The sequence below is a fragment of the Paramormyrops kingsleyae genome, chromosome 10, assembly GCF_048594095.1.
Source record: "Paramormyrops kingsleyae isolate MSU_618 chromosome 10, PKINGS_0.4, whole genome shotgun sequence".
NCBI classification, from domain to species: Eukaryota; Metazoa; Chordata; class Actinopteri; order Osteoglossiformes; family Mormyridae; genus Paramormyrops; species Paramormyrops kingsleyae.
Window position 1 is genome coordinate 9,197,920 of NC_132806.1, and position 25,365 is coordinate 9,223,284.

General features: G+C 50.5%; 2 protein-coding genes across 4 annotated transcripts; both read right to left on the bottom strand.

Moving 5' to 3' along the window:
• Positions 1-1,001: 1,001 nt before the first annotated feature.
• On the bottom strand, positions 1,002-7,036 carry spon2a (spondin 2a, extracellular matrix protein). Its single transcript, XM_023833898.2, has 6 exons — positions 6,839-7,036; positions 4,889-5,117; positions 4,034-4,254; positions 2,006-2,197; positions 1,743-1,914; positions 1,002-1,612 (listed from the first exon to the last, which is right to left on the bottom strand). The coding sequence occupies exons 2-6, from the start codon at positions 5,115-5,117 to the stop codon at positions 1,425-1,427; spliced, it is 1,002 nt and encodes a 333-aa protein (XP_023689666.2). The 5' UTR covers positions 6,839-7,036; the 3' UTR covers positions 1,002-1,424.
• Positions 7,037-10,114: 3,078 nt separating this feature from the next.
• ctbp1l (C-terminal binding protein 1-like) lies at positions 10,115-25,214 on the bottom strand. 3 transcript variants are annotated; one of them, XM_023833951.2, is made up of 11 exons: positions 25,063-25,214; positions 22,271-22,354; positions 21,944-22,111; positions 15,040-15,194; positions 14,618-14,762; positions 14,320-14,526; positions 14,002-14,216; positions 13,771-13,901; positions 13,502-13,629; positions 13,220-13,337; positions 10,115-13,136 (listed from the first exon to the last, which is right to left on the bottom strand). In XM_023833951.2, exons 3-11 carry the CDS (start codon positions 21,999-22,001, stop codon positions 12,947-12,949), a joined length of 1,347 nt encoding a protein of 448 aa, XP_023689719.1. In that variant the 5' UTR covers positions 22,002-22,111; positions 22,271-22,354; positions 25,063-25,214; the 3' UTR covers positions 10,115-12,946. The 3 variants fall into 3 exon arrangements, with proteins under 3 accessions (XP_023689719.1, XP_023689720.1, XP_023689721.1); XM_023833952.2 differs by lacking the exon at positions 25,063-25,214 and adding an exon at positions 23,658-24,295; XM_023833953.2 differs by lacking the exons at positions 21,944-22,111; positions 22,271-22,354; positions 25,063-25,214 and adding an exon at positions 17,147-17,474.
• Between the last annotated feature and the right edge of the window lie 151 nt (positions 25,215-25,365).

The following is a 25,365-nucleotide window of genomic DNA, read 5'->3' on the forward strand; positions in this document are numbered from 1 at the left end:
AATAGCAAGCAATGTAAGTAGACGCAAATTCTATGTAGGCTTAATTTATGCCAAGCCTATGCTGGATAGCATAATTTCCCCATATCTGTGATAGGCTAATTTATGTTATTGCAACAAAGAAAATGGACTTTATCCAAGTTTGACCTAACGTGAAATTATATCTGTTAGAGTAACGCTATAAATCTATGACATAACATATAACATTACAATATACTGGGCCTCGGTAAATTTAAACTTGCAACAAATTGTAGAGAAATCTGTTGTTTATGCTATTGTCTAATAGGCCACTTCTAGGTGATTGACAACTCGGATCCATACCAGATAACACTGTGACATTATATGTATGACGGCCAGTCTCAATGAAAATGTTTAGTATATTAAATCTCGCTGAATACCACATTAGGCATGACTGGAAAAGCTTAAATACTTTTTTTTTTGCTCACTGTTTGCCCCCAGTTTCAAAAATCTGTAATGCGCCCCTGAGTTTATGTAACACTGAATAAAAAAATGCGATCATGAGTATGATTAAAAAGATTAAGAATAATTACGAAAGCCGCAAAGCATTTGGCTTGACATGAATAGCTGATAGTCAGTGTCGTGAAACCGTTTATCTCGGATTGCATTTTTTGTAGTCAAGCTGGAATTTATCATCCCTACACAGGCCCCTGATCCCTACTATATGGTTACTGAAGCTCTAGCGGGAGTTATACAATATGTCCCCACACGGGGGCGCACCTAGATCTCTCTTACCACATTTGATGGCAAACGTACTCGTTCACATCACAATAGAGTATGAGCTAACGGTTCAGCACAAGGCAGGCTCAGCTCTCATATATTTCACTGGTATTCTGCTGGTCCAGTTGATAACCGTAGTTATAAGATCCTAGTCTTCGTTGATCCCCCAACATCTCTCGATTAGAGAAGAAACAATGTTCACACGAAGCCTTTACTTAGGAAAGGACAGCAGATTTTGGAGGTAGTAAAGACTTCTTAATATAAAGCACATTTTTGAAATATTTATTTGTGGGTTACATAAGACCAAAATACAGAATATATACAAATAAAACTTAATTGTAATTTTAAAAGTTAAAGGAATGGTGAGTTTTAGCTTTCTGAATGTAAAACTCGTTTTCTTTATAGATATTAAAGTAACAAGACTGGGGGAGGTGTTGTAAGAAAGGCGGGGGGCCGCGTATATTTCACACATTTGTATTGAGTGCGTTAGAAACACTTTTTACTGTATAGTGTGTTTATGTGTGTGCACACTCGCCTCCCTGCCTGTGCATTTCAGTGCTGCCAGTAATGTTTTGGATGTGAGTGCTAGCAGGAGAGGGCGTGGCGTGATCTAACACTGGAAGGATGCAGGACGCACTATGCCACTGTGAAAATACAGCTACGATAACGGGAGCTTTGGTGCCGTCTGCTCAGCGCGTCGCCGCGCACTTAGGGGGCGTGCACTCGGCGCGCTCCTCCAGCTCGGGGCACGGTGTGCCGCTGTTAGCGGGTCGCAGGAGGATGTAGCGGGTGCGGTGCCTCATCCCGCCTTTGGCGCAGGGTCCGGCGCACAGACCCCAGGACGACCAGAGGGACACTTCGCAATCCAGCGGCGTCTCTGAAGAACAATCCGGCCGTGGTTAATTAGTAACTAAGTATGTAAATAGATAAACTCAGGATTTCCTGCCCGTAAACGGTCAGCCACGCATACGTGCAGGCTCGCACACACGTCCTGGCCGCGCCCCTACCTGAGAATCGCTTAGGCAAGGTGGCATGAGGCAGGATGTGATTGGACAGGGGATTCTGCCGGGTAGGCGTCCGGCCCTGACGGGTGAGCTTAACTGTGGCCAAAGGGGGGAGCTCTGACAGCCGGGGGTAGAAGAAGGAGTTTGCTGGGTGGTTAGGGTTCTGTGAGGTGATCTGGAGAGGAGAAACAGGACAAAGTTGACGGGAGGGGAGATCAGGTGTGTTTTCACGCACAGAGAAAAGTATTGCTGTAGGACCTCCTGACCTGTGTGATGTTCTCCGGAGGGTTTGTGGGAAAGTTTGGCGACGAGAAGGTGAAGCCGCTGTCCGTCCCGGCGTCAAAGGGTCGTAGCTCAAGGGTCACCTCTTTCCGCCAGTCACCCTGCTCGCACAGATCCAGGCTGTCCACGCCCACAAACCAGTCTGGACTGGGAATTACTTTTGCCATTAGGGACAGCTGTGAGTAGAAGTGCAGGAGCACAGAGGTTAGCGACCCTAAGGCTAGCTGGGAAGGGGGGGGGGGGTTCCTATCTGGAGAACGGTCTCAGTAAAAAGCCAACAGGGTATTTAAAGAAAAAAAAAAAAACAGGCACACTTTGCTGAAATGACTTATTTCGAAACATTCACCATTAATGCACCAAAACTCAGAGTAGTGAGGCCCCTTACTTTAGAGTTTCCAGCGGCCCTGCCGCTCCCCGTGTGAGGCTAGGCGCCTCTTTCCTCATGACGGATGTTTCCGGAGCCGCAGTGACATCATGCTAGGGACGTCTACGGCTTAATGCTTTCTGGGACGCCAGGTTCCCAAAAGAAGATTAAATAAACCAAAAAGTATGGGACCGCAGCCTGAGAGGATGCAGCTATTTTTATCGGCCAGGGGTGGAGTGGACATTATAGCAGGACCACGATGGCTGTGACCTCCCAACCGGGCAGAAATAGCCCCCTGCTTTGCATCCAGATCGCTCACCTGGCGCTCTGTGTCTAACGCATACGAAAAGCGTGTTTAACGAAGAACAGTGATAGATGAATTTCCTTCCATCTATGGCTTTCAGAGTCCTTCCCCTCATCCTCCCCCCTACCCCGTCTGCCCCCTTTTTCCCCGGCTCCAAAGCTGTGGTTTTTCCAGGAATTTCTCCTGTGATATCAATTTCACTTCGGCTGGAAGCAGGAGTAGATGCACGTCGCTCTATCCAGGCTTGACAAACATCATCCCAGTGGCGGTAACGTCGTTGACGTCATGCTCACTCACGCCAGGGGATGATGAGGGTTCGAATGGGATTCTCAGTCCAGTCAAATGATGAGTGCTTAAATGGAGGGGTGCACACACGCACTCGCCAGCTCTCATCATCCCGTGCCACTGAAAGTACAGGTCACTGGCTTCCTGCGTCAGCAGGACCAAGTATCCCTGCTCTGAGGTCCGCTTCCTGTCACGTTAAAGGGGCAATCATTCACTTTCACCTTCTTGCTTAGGCCGTAAACCAGCATTAGTCGGAATTGCAGATGTGGGGAATACGCGTGTGCTTTAGTGATGATCACAAATGAGGTTCAGGTTTCTCACACTGACACAATTCTCTATAAATACTCCAACCACCCCCCCACCCCCCCCCACCCAGGACGTCCCAAAAACCCTTCACCCAACCACACTGCCCACCCACTCTAAAAACAGACCCAGCTCACAGCCAACAGGAGCTCAATCGGCTTGGTACAATCGGAGGAAAGGGAATTTAAAACACGTGTGCGTTCACTATCAGGTCGTTTTTATGCAAGACGCTTGGACTGAGACCTCCAGGTGCAATAATGTGGAATTTCTCATAAAGACACACAGAAGTCCTCAAGAACCTCCCTCAAATGAAGGAGGCCACCTTAGATGCACTTGGAGAAAATATTCTGGCAGAAAAAGGTAATTAGTCAAGCCGTAAACAGCGATGGAGTAAATGTTGCCTCATGCCCCCAGGGTTGTGGGTTCGAGTCCTGCCCCCTGCTGTGTTTTTGTGTGTGTGTGTGTGTGTGGTGCTTGGAGCTGCTTCCCTGTAATGGACCGTTGTCCTTGTGCCCTGTGGGTCAGACAGCAGGCTCTGGGCTCACAGCATCCTGTGCTGGAAAGGTTGCTATTATATATTTGGATAAACAGTTACATTTCTCCCTCTGGAATCTTATGAGCTCAAAGGAAAACAGAGAAGTTGCATCACAGTAGATAAGTCATTATAAGTGAATAGACATCAGACTGTGTGCCCGCCTGAACTTCCAAACATCTGCCGAACATTGCACGGCGCGCCCAGCAGGGGTCAGCGCTCACCTGGGAGGTCTTGGGCTGCAGCAGGAGCTCGGTTGAGCTATGTCCGACGCCCGTGAGAATGCCAGCAGTGCGGTACATCGACCCCACCGCCCGCCTCCTGCGAGCCTCGCGCGCTTCCTTCACCAGCTCCACTGTCACGCCATCTTCCGCGAAGCTGCGCACTCCCGGGCTCGCTGGCGCCCCCTCCTGCCAAAGCTGGAACTGTGCATTGTGCGTCACCGCTATGGCGGGAGAGGTGGGACAGGTCACAAGGCATGACTGTTGTACCTCGCTTTTGCTCAGTAGTTGGTAATGGTCACAAATTTAGACCTACACCCCCCGATGAATATATAAGGCCTTGCTTCAGTCATATTTCTTCACCATAAATGGGGGGGAGGGGGGGGTTGAGGATTAAAATTCAGATTCCACCATGCTGGCGGGCTAATGGCTAATCCCTGGTCCACCATGACGGAGAGGGAATGCACCGGCCCCCAGGCGCAGGACGTCCTGGGACGCTGACACCTGCAATCCATCAGTGTTGTCCTCTGTGGTTTGTACAATAAGTCCCCCCCTACACGCGGGGCCCCCCAGTGCCACCCGGCCCCCACACCCCACGTGCCATGCACAGACGAGAACCACAGAAGGCTCACCATCATCTGCTGGCTGTTAGGCCACGGCCCCCCCACCTTGGCGGGCCACTTGGGAGGGGGGCTTATGCAAGTTAACAGGCCAACTGTGAGTCTTCAAACTTCCAACACAGGACAAGGTGTGGACAGGTTATACAGTCTGTCAGGGACTAACTCACTAAGAACTGCTGGGGTTGGGGGGGGGTCTGCTCACATGATGTCACCCACCTGACCCATGTTGCGTTCTTACCTATCAACTTGGACCACTGTGCCGGCGGGCGGAACAGCGGGTATTGCTTGGGGAAGGTCTCCGGACTCCAGTGCCCGGTGAATACCAGGATGTAGGAGGCGGGTCCACGGGCGGTACACAGCGTCCCATTGGCCGCCCCCACGGCACCCACACATGACAGCCACAGTTTCAGGAGCAGGACCAGCAGCTGCCATGGGCAGCTGGGGAGGAGGAGCTCAGAGGGGGTCATCTGTGGGGGACACGGGGACATGGGCGGTCACCATAAAGGGAGTCAGGAGAGCATCCATTACCATGATAGCACGTGTCACATGTGCAGGACATACAGGTGACATGACAAACATAATGCAGACAGAGAGCCACTAACAAAGTTTTCTGATTTAATCATTTTGCATGTAATCATTTCAGTCACATTTTTATTCATTTCGTTGCATGGAGTGTATGTCGGTTAATGCGTTGATGTAAAAAGCCAGGCCAATTTACCCAATTCCCGTACGGTGACCACATCACACTGTTCTGCGCCCCACGTTCCTCCGGAAAACAGACACAGCACGGGGCACAGTCCGGGAAGCGTCATCCCAAAGTTCAGTATGAAAATGCCCGCCACCATCGCTGAGTCAGAGTTCCTTTCCCAGTATTCCCAGTCGCGGAGGGAGCGGACGGGGTGATTTTTTACGATACGCCCAGTAAAAATAAATTGAGATTCTGAATCCAGCATAAATCACCGGCTCCCAGACCACAGACTGTCCCCTGCCCAGCCACCCCCCCCCCCGCCCCCTAGGATTTATCACCCTGTTTATAAGGCTGGGGGAATTAAAATAACAGAACAATAGCATGACTGTGCCAGCAGGGGGCTCGGCGAGGCAGGCCGGCGGGCAGGCCCCGGTGAGGGCCTGCCGCCGCGGTCACCTCCTCCCTCTCTGGCCTCCATACGCCCAGCAGGCTGAGCTCACAGGTCGTTAATACAGAGAGGGGAAGGTCACATGCATGTCCTCAAACATGCAGGGGGGGGGGGGCGTCTTCTAAGGAAATTTCTGCTGAACTCTGCTTTGGGGTGCTGTGTTTGGAGACTGTCTGCTCCATGACGGAATGGCGTGCAGTTGCTGAGGCGTCTCTCTCCATCGTTCTGCTTCCTAGGCTGTGCTTTCACCATCTCGACACATGGACCACCACCCCCCACCCCATCCCTCCATGCCAATCAACACCCCCCTCCCCCAACGGCAGTCGGGCCTGAAGACAGTCAGCAGACACAGACGACTACTGAAAGATCCAAAGGACAACGGGAGCAATAAGACATTTTCATAGTGGAAAAGCGAAGCATGCAGCAGGTTGGGGTGGGGGTGTGGGGGAGGGGGGCAGTTGGGTGGGGCCTAATGATTACCTTCAGCCCTGTCTTCCCCTACTGTCTGGTTGACCCTCCCCTGCTGTAAATCTTGCCCTCTGCAATCCCCCCAGACTCCTAAATAAACCTCAGACAACAAAAATACTGACAGGCTGCAGTCAAACACCCACCCCCCACCCAGCCTTGGGTTTTTTGATTGCAGTCACAGATTTTTTTTAAATTGAATTTCCCTGGAAAAAATGGTCCCCACAATGTTAGAATAACAGGTTTTTATCACATTGTGGGGACATTTTGTCCCCTCATTGAAATGTATACCTGGACCACACACACACAGCCGTTTCTTTTCCTGTCAGACACAATAGAAAAGAGCGCAGCGTTCTGGAAAGTCTTTGCAGTCTCCCCACCTTTCTGCAAGGCGTAATCACAGTGCCCCCTACACCAGAGAGGAGGTCAGCGCTAAACGGATCCCGGTGGCACCCAGAGGTCAGGCGATGGCTCCGGGGGAGAGTAATAAAGCGGGTTTGGCACTCAGCGTCATGCTGAAAGGCTCAGGCGGAGCAGCTCCCACAGCGGGGTGCCAGTCGAACCCGGATCCGGGCGGCGCGCCTTACCGGGCTGAGCGGGACGCCGGCGGTGGAGAATCGCACGGTCGCTCTGTCTCTGGTGTCACGACCCGTCCTTGCGCACAGGTCTGGAGAACGTCTCTCCTGCTCCTCTGCGTGCGCCACAGTGTCCGTCACCCCTCCTGCTCAACGGGCTCCCCCTCCCCTTTTCTCCACCTCTCTACTCTGCTCCCTCCTTTCTCTCTCTCTTTTTCTCTCCCACCTTTCCATGTATGGCAGGGCACTGCACAGCCCCCTTTTCTCTCCCCCCCCCCTGAAAAACCCTATTGCCTCTTTGTAGCGCTTCGCTGGGGGAACCCAGGTAACCCTGGAGCAGCTGACTGCCCGTCCCATCGGCAGGTGACCCATACGCTGCCAGAGCTGCGCAGCCAAGCATCGCAGCCACCTGCGCTCAACCAGATCCTCCAAAGCTGGTTTGCTGATGGGTTTAGATAACAGTGCTGTGGTCTTTGATACTACTAACTAGTAACTGAAGCCATTCTCAGCACATTCATATTAATAATCGTAATAACCAATGAAAGAAGAATAATGTAAATAAATAAATCTGATATGGGGACTGCTACTAGGCAGATAGGTAAAGGGTAGGTGAGTTTGACGCTTTGGGGCTAGCGCCCCCTTCAGTCCACCACTAGCACAGCAGCAAACTGATTGAGAAAGGAGCGTGGGAAGCTGGCAGAACTCTGTCGCCCCCTGGGGTTTCCCACGCAGCCTGGAAGGCAGCGATGCACACTGGCAGCCTGCGTGTGGCATTACGCCGTAACGAGACACCCCACAGGCCGCTGGAGATTACATCATCACCGTGACGGGACGCAGGCTGAAAGCTCGCTAATCACAGAGCCCAGCACACGCTTCAGCCCGCAGCATCCGGCCTTTACAGTACCTGAGGCGAACTTAACCTGACAAGCTCAAATGAAAATCCAGCTGTGAGAATGAGTGAGAAATGTAGGTTACTTACCATAGAAGTGCCATTTAATCATGTCAGTGTATGGGGGGGGGCACAGTTATTACACTGAATGATGGGGATTTGGCAAAGAATTGCAGGCAGAGTAAGACGTCAATGTTACAGGCATCAGACACCCCCCTGCCCTGTACCCTGGCTCCAGTGACCCTGTGGCCTTCCTGTGAACTTTTTGGGAACAATAGTCTTAAGATGACTTTTTTTGGGGGGGGGATGACACATGCCTTAAGAGCGATGGAAGAGAGTGCCAGCTGTCGAACCGTGGGCTCTTGGGAAGACGCGACCGCCACAGCTTGGGGGGGGGGCATTACCTCCGGAATCTCTCCCATGGTTTTTCCATCTCTGTGGTTTTCGCTTGGAAGTAGGTCACAGGAAACCAAGGCCATCTGTTCCCGGGAGATTAACTGCAGGCCCCGTTAGGCGTCTAAAATGGAGCCTGTATGCTACTGACCCATTGGTCTACATGCACAGGCCTTCATTTGTGTCACACACCCCTAACTGCGTTTACATGACACACCGCAAACACACACGTGTGCATACAATCCCATAATATTAACAGGTCAGCCCTCACTGTTCCACCGGCCCTCTGGGTGTCCCATACCATCTGGCGTCATTCATCTCAAAGCACCAATTACCTTTACACAGTTAACAAATCCATTCCTGCACTCAGTGTTCACAGGAGCCAGAATTTTCAGAGGCATTATAAGAATTGGTTTGGTGGAACAGTTAAGTGTGGGATTTAGGCTCATGGCACAGGAGGGTGAGGCTTAGGCTGTCTGCTATCCCTGCAAAATGGAGAAGCTGAGAAATCTCCCGGCTTCTCAGAGCGACGTAGTCGGTGTGAAGGTGACGGATTGAGCGAGGACGCCGTAGGACTGTGGGCCTTGAGCCGGGCACCGTGAACAAAGTCACCCGTCACACACAAAGCAGAAACTACCATCTGTCCCGCAGCAATGCTGCAAAAACATAGTTTCTTAACAGGTGTTTAGATAAGAGCAAGGAGATAAATATTTGTCTGGCCAGCCTCAATAAACGCGCAGCTCCGTGCCGACAGCATTTCGGCGCAGAGTTGTCCTGCGTTGCTAGGTAAACAGTCTCCACAGAGCTCGCCAAGGCTGCTGTAAGGCTCTCCGCAGACATGAGGCTGTCATCCACCTCCGGAATGGCTCTGCCAAGACCTCAGCCCTGGGCCCAGCTGTGGCACCGAATACAGGATGCGGCCCTAAAAGGCACCCAGCGAAGCACGCTGGCCAAGAAGCAGCCGGAGGCTGATGATCGGCGCAGGGCAGCGCACCGATGCCGACTCCGGCCCAGAGGCGGACCAAGCCCACCAGCACGTGGCTGCCTGTACTACAGCCTCTGACCCGGCATGGCGGCCAGACAGACAGCTTCCATCCCCCAGCCAAACCCCATCTTGGACCAGGAAGCCTGTCTCACGTGGACCGAGTAACCAGGCCACATAATGTCAAAACGGGTCACAGGTAATCTCATCCATGTAGACCTAGAATAATGATTGCTGTGAATGTTTCTCTGAATGAGCTCTATTCTTCTCCCTCAGATACCTTGAGAATAATTATTCACAGAAAACGGTCCCGAACACTGAGCAGTTCAGGCACGTTGAGGCACATAGGGGCATATCCTGAAGCCGCCGTCGCACGGCTGGGGTCTGAAAAGCCCCCCGAGGTCACGGCTCGCGGTTCTCATAACGCTCAGAGCATCCGCTTCCTCCCGCCTGACCTCACTGACAAACACGCCCCACACTCAGGTCGGGCCCCTTGCTGGTCGCGTCACCCTTTCCTGGCCGTGCCCACGCAAGCGTTCTCCTACCTCTCTCAACCAGGTGGTAGCAATTTGGCAAGCAACCCCCCTGACCCCCCCAACCATCACATACGCTATTCTGCCCCCAGCCCGTAATAAACCTACCCTGAATGTGCAGCCCCCGCAACAGGAAACGCACACGGCATTACCACAACACTGCAGGCTCTCCTGCCTTAATAACAAACTGGCATGTCTCCCCTCTATGGCTTTCTAACTGTGCACTAGTTTTCTCACACTCCCTCACACAAAAGAACGGAGTGAACTGCAGCTGAGATAGGGTCAAGGGTCAAAATCAGTGACAGGAAAGCATAAGCCGATGACACACAAGGCCTCATTGACATGTATCTGAGCCGTTCGAGGGGGAGGCTGCACAGTGAGACATTTTAGGACGTCATACTGGACCCTTTGGTATGAGATGCCAGTTTGATGAAGGTGAACGTTTCCTCGATTAGAGGCGAAAGATTGGCTTTGGTGCCAAACCGAGAGAGTGAGTTTCATCATTAAGATTTTATTAAAATATTTTTATAGCAGAAGTAACCATCACAAACATGATTGTTTCTAATATAAAAGTAAACAAAAAAAAAATTGACATTAAGAGCCTAGTAACAGGGGAACTTGATTTTTTTTTTTTTTTAAACTAAAGTTTTTGCAGTCTGATGCCAAAAATCAAATTTTACAAACAGAAAAGTAAAATGGACAAAATAACACTATGCTCACGCTGTAAAGACCTGTTTCCCAGTCCGGACAAAAACGTTACCAAGATTATAGAAACTGTGACCATCAAAACTTCCTGGCATGCTCCGTCATGGTGAAAAAAATACTGGGGGGGGGGGGGTACAGGGACACAGATGGACAGACACAGTGTAGGAGGCGTTTATGTTTCGACCCTGAGAGAGAGAGAGGACGGCTGCAGTCCAGCAGTGCCCCACTGCGCCAGTCCCACGGCTGCCAACTGCAGCTTTTTACTTTCATTTTATTCAATTTGCCCCTACATTGAACAGCTTGTGGCCAGCTTGCCCATTTGGGCGAGTATTTAGGGGAGGGGGGCAATGCAGATCTAGCCCCTACACCCCAAACCTTGCACACAGCCGAAACTGGGCAGGGATTGACTGCCTGTCCACTGTGGGCAGGGCACCGCCCACCTCAACACGGCCGCAGGGGGAGTCATCGTTGGCAGCTGGGCTCGCCTCTGAGGATGTGGACAGGTTTCCGCGGTAACAGCTCAAAAAGTGTTTAAGTTACAGGTGCGGAAAACAAATGGGAAAGCAATAGAAATCTGAACGTAGTAAGTATGCACTGATTTCAGAAGGATCCAGTGTGTTATGGATGACACACGTCTGTTTACCTTAAATGTCAGCAGATGAACATTAGATGCATCAAAACAAACAGATGGGTACAGATAATACAGAAATGTCATACATGACTGGACACACTTGCCTTAAAGATAAAGTGGGCAGGACAGATGTATGACATCAGCAGAGCTGGTCACCAAGTCCCTCCCCCAATGACAGCCCCTGATTCTACTCCTGAAGCCAGGCTCAGCTTAACCGGCTACAAATCCAGAGAAAGAGACCCTAAGTCCCAGGGAACACGCCGGAACAGCTGGCCACGCCATCTAGGATCATGGCTTTCCTCTGGATCATGATAGACAGTGAAGACCCACCTTGTCTGTTAAATAATGCCAATTTCTTCAGAAATCTACTGAAGTCAACTAAAGGACAATGGACTGAAGGCCTGACACATTCCTCCAGCGCATCCCATGCAGAGGTACATCACATGAGCGGGACCCACCCTGTGGAAATGGGGAGAAACACCAGCAGGGGTTTGGGGCCCGAAATGACTGATCAGCTGGTAACGGAGGAAGGAAAGATAGAAAGGAAAACAAAGCCAACTTTTATGGCCGAGATCCAACTCCAAGCAGACAGCTCTAAGCACAGAACGCCCACTGACTGTATCCAATAGTCAGCTGGTCTTATTTTTGTAGAGATACAACTTGAACCGGTATTTCCCTTAATATCAGGTAATTAAACTAAAAACTGTGCACAAAGATCTGAGGGTACATTCAATATCTGTTGCTGAGGTACTAGAAAGGTAGTCCCTTGTCAAGAAACAGTGTTCACAGTTAAGAGTCAAGGAATTCAGAGAGACCACGTCAGTCACCAAGGCAAGAGGCAGGTGAAGATGCGAGGCTCCGGGGTCGCTAGCGGGAGCTCATCAGGACACAGCTGCATGCGTCACACCTAGTGGATGAAAGCTGTACTGCGGCATCCTGGCACATACTGTAAGAGCTGAGACATGGGCGCCCCCCGCTGTCCCCAAACACCACCCCACAGACATGTAGCGGCTGGCGACTTGAGGGGGACGGTGCAGGTAGAGACGCCGGATAAGTGCCACTCAGTTTGGGAGAAGGGAAGAGAGAAGGGGCTAACAGTCACTCAGGAGACTCTAGGTTATTCACTTTGCCTGAAAGAGTGGAGATCGGGAGCAGGTCTGTGTGTGGGCCTGCAGACTTCAGGACCCACTGAAGGTGGGGACAGGATTAATGCTCGATTCGTCTCGATTTGGCACCAACCGCAACGTGAAACAAACAAATGCGGAATCCCCCCCCCCCCCCCCCCCACAGGACCAAGGAGGCAGAACAAGGGAACCACAGCTGCTCACGGAACCTGTGGTGCTCAGGAGTTCGAGAAGGAGCTGGCTGGGGCGTGTCCAGGGGGCGGGGCTGCATTATGTCAGGGAAACACACCCGGTCACATTGGGCACAGTGCGGGTCACAAGCAGGCAGCCGCGTAAAGAGTGAACAGCGGATTTATAACCAACAGGAAACAGAATCAGTCCAAGGAGGCTCCTTCCTGTAATTATGCCAACAGCTTCAGCGCCCTCTGTGGCTGCTCCTGCGGGCTGGGGGGCGGCGTTGCAGGTTGACAGCCCCCGTGCGAAGCCCCGTGTGAAATTCGGCAGACGGAGGCAGGCCTTTGGAGGAAGGGCCCCTTGACTTTATCACAGAGAGCCTTCATTACGCTTCAAAGCCCACAGCCAACAAAAGCAAGTAAGACAAAAGAAATACAAACACCTCCTACAACCACGGGGAAAAATCTCCAGCTTAGGGCTTTTTTTTTTTTCAGAAACAGAACAAAAGAAAAAACCAGAACCCTTAAGAAGAAGATACAGGGTAAGGATGAAATTGGGAGCACAGCTCTCTTGCTGGCTGTTTTTGTTCGGCGGACTGGGCGGACAGCGCCATGGACCCCGGCGTCCACGTGCTTGCGGGGTGGTGGACAGGGAGTAGGGGGAGGGGGGCGCGGAATGTGCCGGGGGGGCTATTGATCGGTGGGCATGTCTCTGTCCCCTTCCGCCTTTGAGGGCTGGCCCGGCGATGGGGTGTGTGGGGGATGTGAGATGGGCGTGATGCCGTGGGCGAGGGGTAGCGAGCTGGACACGATGCCCTCCACGCCGGGCACCGCCCCGGGCAGGCTGCCAGCAGTCACGCCGATGAGCCCCGCGGGGAACCTGCAGACACACAGGGATGGCAGTCAGCGCTCCGGCCCCACCCTGGGGCCGCTCAGCCCCCCCCGGCCCCCCCGATGCTCCACCTGTAGCCACCGCCATTGAGCTCCGGGTGCAGGGCTGTGGCCTCCACGCTGGGCCACTGGGAGGCCGCCATCAGGTAGTCTTTGTTGACGCAGTTCTTCAGGCTGTCAGGGATGCGACCTGGAAGGGGAGACCGAGACTGACGGCACTATCGTGTTACCTGCCCCCCCCCCCATTCCCACTGGCAGGCCACCAAGTATCAGAGCCAGATTTCTCCAATCACCGCTGGTAATCCACCCCATTTCGCATGCTAGCCCCCCCCCCCGCCCCCCCCCCACACTCACCAGTGATGGCACGTCGCACCTCCCTGGCTGCTTCTTCACGAGCCTCGATGGAGGCCTGCTCGCTGTACCAGGATGTGTGGGGGGTGCAGATGAGATTGGGGGCATCTTTCAGGGCGCCCTGCGAGAAGCTGGGAGTACAGGGAGCGTGGAGGTAAGGTGTCATGGCAACGGCCAGCCCAAATTTCAGGGAGGACATCCAGGCTGACGAGTTTAATCAGTGATTTGCACTCAGTGTGCATGCGAGTGCACGAGTGTGAACACCGGCGGACCTGAACGGCTCAGTCTCGTGCACATCCAGAGCAGCCCCTCTGATACGGCCTTCCTTCAGCGCCTGAGCCAACGCCTTCTCGTCCACCAGCCCCCCCCTTGCCGTGTTCACCAGGAAGGCGCCCTGCCGCATCTACGGAGGAGGACACGGTCACATGGGCCGTCAGCTGGAGAAACACGCCAGACGGACACGTGACAGCACAGGCACGATGACGGGTGCTGAGGCGGGGGACCTGCTTGATGGTGAAGTCGTTGATCAGGTGGTGGTTGTGCTCGTTGAGGCTGCAGTGAAGCGACACGCAGTCCGAGTGCATAAGAAGGTCCTGCAACGTGGCCATGCGCTGAAGACCCAGTGAGCGCTCCACGCCGTCCGGCAGGTACGGGTCATAGAAGATCACACCGAAGCCGAACGCCTTTGCCCGTAGTGCCACCGCCTGGCCGACTCGACCTGCGGGCAGGGGTCCGCAGTGGCGGGGTGAGCTTGGGGCTTTAACTGCAGAGAGTGGCAGAGACAGCGGCCTGCCCCTCGCTCTGCCCCACCCCGGACTCACCCAGGCCGATGATGCCCAGGGTCTCTCCACGGATGCGGGCGGCTCCACCGGCCACCTCGCGGATCTGCTCCACACTGGAGGCGCGCGTGCCCTCACGCAGAGCCTGGTGCATCCAGGTGACACGTCGGTACAGGTTCAGCACCAGGCAGAGCGCGGTGTCGGCTGTCTCCTCCACGGACGACGATGGCACGTTGCACACTGCGATTCCTGGGGCCAGGGAGAAGGGCGGGGGGGGGTGAGGATCGGGAAGACAGGCAGGGGGGAGGCAGGAGGATGCGGAGGGGCAGCCATTACCCACCAAGCTCGGCGGCGGCCTTGACGTCCACATTGTCGAAGCCGCTCCCGATGCGGACGATGATCCTGAGGCCTTTGAACTTCTCCAGGTCGTCCCGGGACAGCGTGATGGTGTGATAGAGCAGGGCGCCCACTGCCTCATTCAGCACCTGCCGGCCAGACAGAGGCTTAGTGCTGACGTCGTGCGGCGAATGGGCCACATCTGTATGAAGTGGCAACTGCATATTGTTTCAACAGTCTGATGTTCTTCTTTAGCCGGACAACTGCACATGCATGCCTGGATCATACTGCTCTTCATGTACTATCACTAGTGAAGCGTGCGCATTCACCAGCTTGCCGAGGGGATACCATGAGCTCCCAGCATGTGGCCGCAAACAGCCGCGTACAGAAACAGAGGCGCACGCACGCACGCACGCACGCACGCACCTTCTCGTGGATCTCCTGGGTAGACTGGGCGTCACAGAATGCCACTGTGGCCACATCCTTCAGGATGGGCATCTCCACCGTGCAGTCACGCCCATCGAGCAGGGCCACCAGGGGGCGTGGGTGCATCGGCCCGTTCAAAATGGGGGGGCGGATGCCTGGGGAAGGAGAGGTACATTTTACCAAGACAACACATCTCAATCGCAAACACCCTTAACATACAATATCTGTGTGTGTTGAGTTTAATGTAGATCCTAACCACACATCCACCAGTGAGCGGCTGGGTTGTACTAATGTGACTCGCTGTGACATTAAACACTTTGTGACAGAAGGCATGCCAGCAAGCCGAGTGACAGACACCAGCAGACCACAAGGTGGCGACGGCAGACGTGGAGCACAGAGATTAAAGGGAGCTGGTGTCTGTCCCACCCAGCTCGCCATTTGCAGAAAATAAAGCCTGAGAACAGTGATCAGACAGGCCCTCTGCAGAGCTGACCACTCTCCTCTCTCACTCACTCACACACACAGACACAGACACACACACACACACACACACACACACACACACCCCTTTGTCCTAAGAAGCAGCCAACTGGTCAGCAGCCCCCCCAAAACGTGACAGCTGCTCCCCCCACCCCTCCCCCCGCACACTGCCAGGGACGTCTCAGAATGTGAGGGGAGGCATGACAATCCCCTGCCTGTTGTAAGCCTGTGCAAAGCCAACACCATCCTACCCCTACTCACCGCTGGGCTGTAATTAAAGGCCTCTCCGTCCCCTCAAACCCCCCCCCCCCCCCCAACACACCCCCTAGGTGTCATCAGCAGAGGGACGTGGGCAGAGAAAGCACAAGTCTAATGAGAAAAGCCTCACACACCAAGGGAACAACCGACAGCCCGGTGCCTTACCATCGCAGGCACATACATGCACATCTGGTGCACATACAGCACAGACCTGCAGGGGGTGCTGGTAGTAAAGCACTTGGCACAGTGAGGATATTCACTCCATGTTGTGCTGTTCATGCTCTGTTTGAAAGCCTGGCTTTGTGCTAATGCTAATCAGTCCTTTTATACAGCAATTCAGGACACAAACACCCCAACAAATTGATCCCAAGAAACTATGAATGCAGGTTAAAGGTTACAGGCATGATGGACAGGGAGCAGTCTAACAACGGGCAGGCTGACAGCACTTTTGTCTTTACTATAAAAGCTTCCTCATCCTTCTCGGTCCATCTTGGACCCGTTTCCCTACAACCTACATGAAAATAAACACCCAGAATCAAACGGCATTGGTTGGTTGCATCATAAACCACACAGAAAAACACAGAGGCAGCGAGACGCACACACCCGCCCAGAGGGCTGACAGGAGTCTGGTGACAGGTGTTCAGAAACTGTAGGGGGAGGGGATGAGACACCAGGGCGGGAATGGAAAGCGCAGCACAAAGAGCAGGACAGACACCCGAAGCGCGTTTATGCATATAGACACAGCAAACACAAACCGAACGTCAGAAACTGTCACTGGGGGGGCGGGGGGGCATGTTGCTGAAACCGCACTGATCTTAACAACCCCCCGTCCCCATCCCCATCCCCGAGGCAGATTCACACAATGAAGGCTCGGAGGCTTCCAGTCACCCCACCCAGAATGATTCAGAGGCGGCAGGTTAAAACAGAACCCGGCTACAGTCTGCTGTAGCCTGGTGCGACTCGGAAAGCGGCCCGAAGCAGGGCCACCGCGGCTCAGCCCGCCACACGTGCACAAAGGCGCCAGCTACTTGACTGTGTGTGTGCGTGTGTGTGTGCGTAACAGCCAATCAGCACGGGCGGGGCCTCACACAATGCCATTCATTCAGCAGTCATTCAGGACCCCCCCCCCCCCCCCCCGGGGTCTCCTGCTCACGGCGAAGGGCACAGGGAGGATGGGAGGGGGAGGGGCACTGCCACATCCAGTGTGCTGCAGTGCCGTGCGCCGTCTCTGGCCGCCCGCGCACACACACACACACACACACACACACTTAAGAGGCATGCAGAATGTCCAAAACAGCACATACAGCCCCGCCCCCCATCACAGCAGTCAGATTCACAGACAAAAGCTATTTTGTACAAAAACTCTAACCTTGCATGCTCGAGTCTCCCAGCCGGCCGTCCACACGCTCTCTCTCTCTCTCTCTCTCTCTCTCAATCCCTCACAATCTCTCCCTCCCTTGTCACACACAGTGGCGCACTGATCTCGTCAGGCATAATACCGGCTGCCACACATACCCAGCCCCTCCCCCCACAGCCTGCCTCCAATCACAGACTGAGGTCCTTCAGCATCAGCCAACTAGCACTAACCACATTAACATACATGGGCAGAGCTAAGGGCCAGAAACAGGAGGCAGCTTCCCCCACTGTTATTAACGAAAAAGACCACTGGGGTCACACTGGGCAGCTGGTGTAGACCTGTCCCGAGCTGTGCAGTCACTCAGCATGTCAGGGTAACGCAGCCATCTTTGGATTAGGGTGGGGGGTGGGTGGCACAAATTGAAGAACCACTGACATGCAGATACAACCAATATGCAAATATTTATCATTTTACAGAGAAATCGATCCAAGAAGTATGTAAACCCTAGAAGAGGTTCAAAAATACAAAGAGTAATTTGAGGTAACTGGAAAGCCACACCTACCAAACCTCTACCAAAGACAGACATTCCTTGGGGCTGATAATGAGGATGGAAAGTTCAAGAAAAATTCCAGTCAGCCCAGTGGTGCCCAATCACTCTCACACACCCACACACACCTCCGAACGAATACGGCTCTCCCCCAAACTGCACTGGTGGTATCCCCTCAAACGCTGACCTCTTGACTGGTACGCATCTCAGATAGAGAAACAGCAGCGACTCCGCCCACGGACAGGAAGGACCGCGTCCCACCTTACTGCTCACAGGGTCACAGTTCTGGGGGTACATTTCGAACTTGAATAGAGTCTCGATTACACCCACCCGCTGGGAACACAGCCTACAGCCTGCGCTGTCTCTGATCAAATGTGAGAATGAGTACATGTAAATCTCCCTTTAATATTACAGCATACTTACTGCAGAACCTTCAAAATCAATAATCCCTTCTCAGCATTTTTGGATCCTATTACTTGGCTAATCATTCTACTTTCTTATCTTGCTCTTAATACCTTAACTGCCAGCTCAAAAGGATCAAGCCCCAAATTTGACCGGCCACCTTTGGTTGACTTTAAGAAGCACACGAGCTGCACAGACGGCCTGCGCTTCCTGCGTAGTTCAGCAAGCGGGTAATGGGAAGCCGCCATCTCAAGCTCCGCAGCTCCACTTCCCTCTGCAAATAGCCCCGGACCATCACCGGAAAGCATCCAAGCCCAACACAGATGCGAAACCCGTTCGGGAGGCAGCCGATATTTTCCCGACAGGAAGCAGCGAAAAACACCACCTCAGCATTTTATGACAAGATGCTGAATACCCTCGATAATGGAGATTGATGTTTACAGGAGCAAAGTACAACCTGGCCAAGCCGTCTAATTTTAAAACAGCCTGCTTCCTCAGCAGAGAGGAGATACTCAGCAAATGCCTGGCGTGCTCTATACAAGGACGAGTCAGAGCAAAGGAAACACTCCAGCTCTATAAAAACCAGCTATCAAAAAGCACTGGTGCAAATTTCATACGGTTATGATCGGTCCTTTCCATGGATCTAGTTAGGCGACTTTTTTTAAACCATCCACTCAGTTTAGAGCAGACAAGACAATTTCTGCGATAGCAGTTAGACAAATTAAGAGCTGATGAAATTAAACTGCCTATGGCAACAGTTGGCAGGTGCTGCAGATGGGATTCTCCTGAGGCGGGCTTCCACCAGGTTGAAACACCTGCACTGTGCAGAATCTGTCAGCAGTCCTTCCAAAACAACCCACGCAAGCTCTGCTGTAAGTTTGACGGGGAGGCTTTTAGACTGGTCCTGAGGTCCCATAAGAGTCTCCTGGTGGATCTGAAACATGCTGCACTTTCGCGTTGAGGCCAGACGCCTCAAACGGCCTCCACTGCTGCTCAGGCTCCAGCAGCATATTTTCAGTACCTCAAAGTCCTTCAGGCTAAGTCTGCACACAACTAACATCAGTATTTTTGTTCAGGAATCTTTCTTCACGGGTAAAAGCTGTCAAAATTTTGACCGACAAATAGTGGTTTGCCCACCTGAGACTAAGAATTCTTCCCACAAAGATTCTGGATGGTTGTACTCTAAAACGCTCTGAGGATAATGATCGACTGAATAAAATTTGATTTGACTGACTCTATACTGTCCATGTCTTAATCTACTTGACAGTTGTGTACAATCTCTTGACTCCCTTCTATCCATGGTCCTCCCACAACCATCTGAGATACCACCAGGGTGATTCCTCAAGCAGGTTTTCAAGATAGGCTACTACTACAGAGTCAAAACAGCTTCCTGCTTCTGAACACATTCATAGTGACATAGTAAGAGAGGATGGAGGATGAAAAATGTGTACCCCAGAAGTATCCCATGATAGGAAAGGCATCACAGTGAGAATGACTGATATACCCACAGAGAAACACTCATTATGACAGTGATAATACATACATCACATGATACACAGGAAATTCGCAGGCAGCTCATTGCTATAGCTGCCACAGCAGATGACGGATCAGGAATGCCTGCTGACATGCTCCTCTAGACCAGGAGCATTCAGGCCAATGCTAAACTGCGAAAATTCTGTCTTCAAGGTGCTGTACACAGCCAGGTCAGGACAACAGGACTAGACAGCATGCCCTTCTTGTTAAATTAACCAACAGTAGAAAAACTTGAGATGACAACAGTAAAACCAGCCTGTGAATGGCCTTTTGACATTTTGTACCTAGAATAAGGAAGCAGGTCCCTCAGGGCAGAAACCTTCAATCTTTTATTGTTTTCTTGCTAATTTACTCGTTAGCCAGGCTGTCAGAATGCAAGCTTTTCAGAACTATATGGGTGTTTACTTTTGATAGGCAGTCCACCAGGTACACCTAAAATGTTAAAGCATGGTGTATTGCGGCATCCAAAAGTTAGCAGTTTGTATAAATTAAACGTATCCCAGTGTTTAATAAATGTGGTTAGCGAGAATATCCCACATGCTCCTGTGTTGGTAAATGACAGAAGCGGCGGTGAAGAAAGGGACAGCTCAGCAGCCATAACATCTTTTCAAAGAGGAAATTTTGTGGATAAACAAGGTAGAAAGACATTACTACTGTGGCGGTGCTCTTTGTAGTTTATTAAACATAAGAAATCTATACAGATATCTAACTTTTCGGTGTCATAATACGCCCCTAATTAATATTTTAAGCGCACTGCTAATCTGCTTACCAAATTTTGGCCGTTAGTAAACGTCCGTATAGTACTGAAAAGCCAGCGTCCGGTCAAATGTTTACGATCTGATTCCGATGCACAACTGCCGATTACGATACAGACTCTGATACAAAAGCTCTTTTTACTTTGTTATACTTTATATATTAATTTTTAAGCTAGTAAATACAGATGGAAAAAATGTATGACAAAAAATATTAGGCTACTACAAACATACTTAACGTACTGTTCCACCAAGTTTGTACATCTTGTTTTAAGCACTCTTGAGGCATTTGCAGTTCAACATGAATATCTTCAAAACAAGTATACACAAGTGGCAAATGCTTAAAATTTTAACACAATTTTTCTCCCCTTGGCGTCAGCTCAGTTACTCTTTGTTGCGATGGCAGCCCCTCTTGTATCACAAGCTGCAGTGAGTTCACAGGACAGTCAAGGTTAGCGACTCCCAAATCATCCATTGCTTTTTTTTTATCTCGCAGTTGCGGGCGCTTTGTTAAGTGGGATTGTCCATTAAACGCTATTCCCAGCTCTCAAAACTTTATTTTACAAAGATTGCAAATCGCTGTGCTACTGGTTTCTGTTAAAAGTGTAAAATACTCCCAGATCATCACGTCTTATCTTACGCTCATCGTACTGCGAAGGGCATGCGCATGACATCACAGCAGGCGGAAGTCACTGTACTCACACCCACTGAGTAGCAAAAATAACTGAGGGGCAGCGTTAGCGTTCCATTCGAATATCGGTTCAGTGCATCTCTAATCTAAAGTCCTGGTGATTACTGCTCATGTGCCACATAATTGCAACGTAATATCGTGCAGCCCAACACTATGGGCAATTTAGAAATGAACTGGCATCTAAGCATGCTGAAGGAGCAAAAGCAGGAGATCCTTATAAACAGAGACACACACTGAACCTCCGCACACATTAATTAATGTGGTATTAATGTGGTACGCAAAATTAATATCAACAGCATGCACCATCTCTAAGAGCATAACACTGAAGCTAATTTACTGCCATTTTAACTGACTTCAGACGTGGCTGGGAGGTTCCCTATCCAGCATGTTTATGTGGATATTTACCACATGACACACATTTTACTATTACGAGAAACACTCAAGGAGGTTTTGTTTATTCAATGGCTCGACTGTCATGGGAGATTTGGTACTAACATGGTTTTCCATTTCCCAAACTGGAATGTGGGGTTACACTGAACAAAGAAATATTGCCAGTTGGGCGGGGGGGGGGGGGGGGGGGGGGAATCCAGTTAAACTGACAGCATGAAGTGACACAGGAGGGTCCTGGGTGGTCTCACTCTGACAGGAAGAGGTAGATTTTGGGAAAATAATCCTGTCAGTTCTAACATGATCTTACTGGAAAATATTTGGTAAACTTCAAATTAAGAAAAGGTACACAATCGATCTTTGTACATTTGACTACCTGAAGCAAATTCCTTGCAATATTTCCAGTATTAGGAAAATAATGCCAGTATAGACATGTTAAAAAAATGCCATGTACATTTATATCCCCAGTAACCTGCTGGGATCGTCCTGGTACTAACCTTCACAGATGCGGTCCAGTCTCTGTCGCTTGACTTTGAGTTTGTCCATCATAGCCATCGACCGGCACTCGTCACCTGGGGCAGGGCAGGGAGGCACGACAGAACCACGCAGCACAGCAGCGCACACTAACACAGACACTGAGGAGGAAGTGCACACAGCCACAAGTCCTGCCATGGAAACAAGGACAACACACATAAGTCAAACCTCAGTTCTGCCTACAGGGTCCTATGTGGCAGTAACATAGGAGGAAGGGTGGGCACATCCAAGGCATTAGGAAGCCAGTGATTGTGGGTTCAGGCAGGGTTTTGCTCATCCTTCCCACTTACCGGGAGGATTAAGGTGTCCACAGCAGTGTCCTTCTGTCTTGCAAATTCACTCGCCTCTCCCCCTCACCTACTCATCAGAGATCCCTGTGGATCAACGCAAAAATACAAGTTACCCAAGGGTACGGAGGTCAATGTGCTAAGATGCGCATAAGTACTGCAATTATAGTCCTCCAGACCAGCAGAGGGCATATGTCGTCTCCTTAGTGTGAATGAAGCTTATGCAAAAGCAGGATGTGATACAGTCTATAACCTCAAGTTTCAAGTCTAACTTTCTTTTGTAAAAAATAATTAACTAATGTTGGCTTTGTCTCACAAACAATTTGGACAGTAAATATGTTTAATATCCAGTGGAAGATGATGGATGGATATGTTTAATATTTACCTCTGCCTGATCACATTATTTACTGAAAGTACTATTCCGATTCTTGTGATAAAATATGATTTTGGGTAGAAATCATTAAAAATCAAGACATAGGTGGAATATACGCTGCCTCTAATAGGTCAGGGTGGGAAAATACTTTTTGAAATCGTTTTGTGTTCCCTTGCAATAGTTTTGTGACTCCACTACACTTGACCACTTGCTATTTGCTGCAACATGACAACATGGATAAACCAAAATAATGTCTTTGTATGCATTTCACGTTCCATAGCCCAGTTGTCTTGTTTACAGTTACTGATGGTGAATTGACATAGTGCCATTATTAAAAAATACATATAAACACACATTTATAGAAGTTACATGGTGAGCACTGTCCCCCATAGTTTGTCTGTGAACAAATATAGGTGATGTTTCCAGAGCTATTGATATTTATTGTTGTGAGCTGAACAAATTGACAGGACAAAGTTTACATACATGCCACCTACTGGATATAACTGGTCAATTAACTTGCACATGCGCAGTCGACGTGCAAGGTTTCCGCTAAACATAAAAATTTGGGCTACACGCGCACCGACCGAAGTTGTTAGCAGCCAACCACTGATGACGAATATTACGTTACGTCCCTCGTCCGCAACTGAAAGCGCACGCGGAAAAGTGAAGTATTAATTGGAATTAAAGGCTGGTTCATATGTCTCAGTAAAAGCGCAACACTGGAGTATCCACTCTATATATGCGTACACGGAAACATTCATACTTCTCCGGTGAAGCCGGGTACTTTGTATATGCGCACAACGTGTTGTATTTATATTTTTCTTAATGATAATACAAATTATTCTGATATTCCCTGCACACGTACCACAGCAGTGAAGTGTACGTCCCTCTCTCTATGTTTTACAAATTCAGAGGCAGTTGCCAAATTTGGTCAGCTGACTGCCGTGAGATTCTCAATTCGAGACAAGTCTGCACTCACATACACACGCCTTTACATGTATATAACAGTTTTATTACCTTGTAAATATTCTGTAGTGTTTGGAAACCACCCCAGGGCTCGTCAAAAGCATCCATGTTGCTATTTAAAGTGGACACCAGCGAATCGATCATGCGCAGTGTGTCCAGAGCTGCGCGGCCACAAATTTGCAGCGTTCGTTAGCGGGGGCGCACAATGACGCCACAAAAACGCGTCATAAACATAAAGCCAAAAAATTAAACGCCTGACACTTTTCCCATGTTCCGTACGGCATTACGTATGTGATTTATTGCTTATTTCATAAGAAGTTTCAGGTCAGAGAAAAAAAACACTTATATTGCTGAAAAATAATATGAAATTGTTAGTTACTCATGTTTTGCACACAGAAATAAAACCAAATGCAGCAGAAACGAAAATTCTTCGGTTTTAGTGGCTCAAAAACTTGTCCTTGTAGGGAAGTAAACCATAAACGACGAGGCAAAATACGAACAAACACTACGCCTTACAAGGCAGGCGAGAGAAACGATACATTACAAAGCAAGCTGGTTTTGGTAAACGGACTGCAGTTACGAACTGGAGAGAACGAAAGACAAAACTAAGTACAGAAACAGCAAAGCGGACGCTGAAATACATCGAGCGGACTTTAACAGAGCTCGCGAACAGCCGCGCGGTCTCCAGGCGACGGCGGTAGGCACGTCAGAGGGGGCGGGGCTCCGGTAAAGGCACGATACGTCCGTAACCGGAGCCAATGACAGACGAGCATAGCGAAATTGAAGATTATAGAAGGAAATCAGGAGGAATGACTTTCTAAAACATCACTCGCAACTAAGGCATGTCGAGTTGTCATTAATTTTCACATATGTATAATATAGATCAAATATACTGCACTGGGCAATCCCGACAGGCTATTTACCTGCGGAATATTTTAGATCAATTATACATGGATACTAAATTTGAAAAACTCCACGATCAGATTTGCAAAAAAGATACAAGTAAAAATACATTTGCAGGTATCAGTTATTCCTTCGTCTGCACTGCACATGATTTACACTGCTCAATACTTTTACTGAAAAAATAGCAGCAGCTTTCTAGGCAGCTAAAGCCGCTTGTGTCCACCGTTTTTTCCGTCTAGCCGTGGAAACATCGCTCGCAGACAGCACTGTTTAAAATTTAAATGTTAAAAGCCATGTATTAGGACATGCGAGGAAACGCAGCGTGATGTCGAGCGGAGATCACAAGCGAGGGTTAATACTGTCCGCGCAGCGCTGCGTGTGGTGGGGCGGGGGGGCACAGACAAACAAGCAGAGGAAGCCTATGTAGATCTTCGCAGGCAGATAGGAGTAGCACAAAAGTCACTTTTTTCGTCCTAAAATACAGAGCAAACGTGTAATCCGTTTCCACGGCACCCCTCCGCACTGCACTGTGCGATCCCGGCAGGCTATTTACCTGCGGCGTCTTTCGGTCGTGCCAAGACAGCGTGAGCGAGTTTGCACGGTTCCCTCACTCCTTATCGCCATAAAAACTGAAAAAGAGGAAGCAGCCGGTTCGCGGAGGTCAGGCTGCCGCGGACGCCTCTATGACGCACAAAGAGAGGGTCCCCTCCGATATGAAGGAAGCGAAAATAGAACAGCGCCCCCTTTTACCCACAAGAAACTGCAAGTATTCTTGACTTTAGCAGCAGTCCAAGTCGAGTCTGCTTCTAAATCAGGAAAAATACACAACTAATCGTTTTTGATATTTAAAATAGTA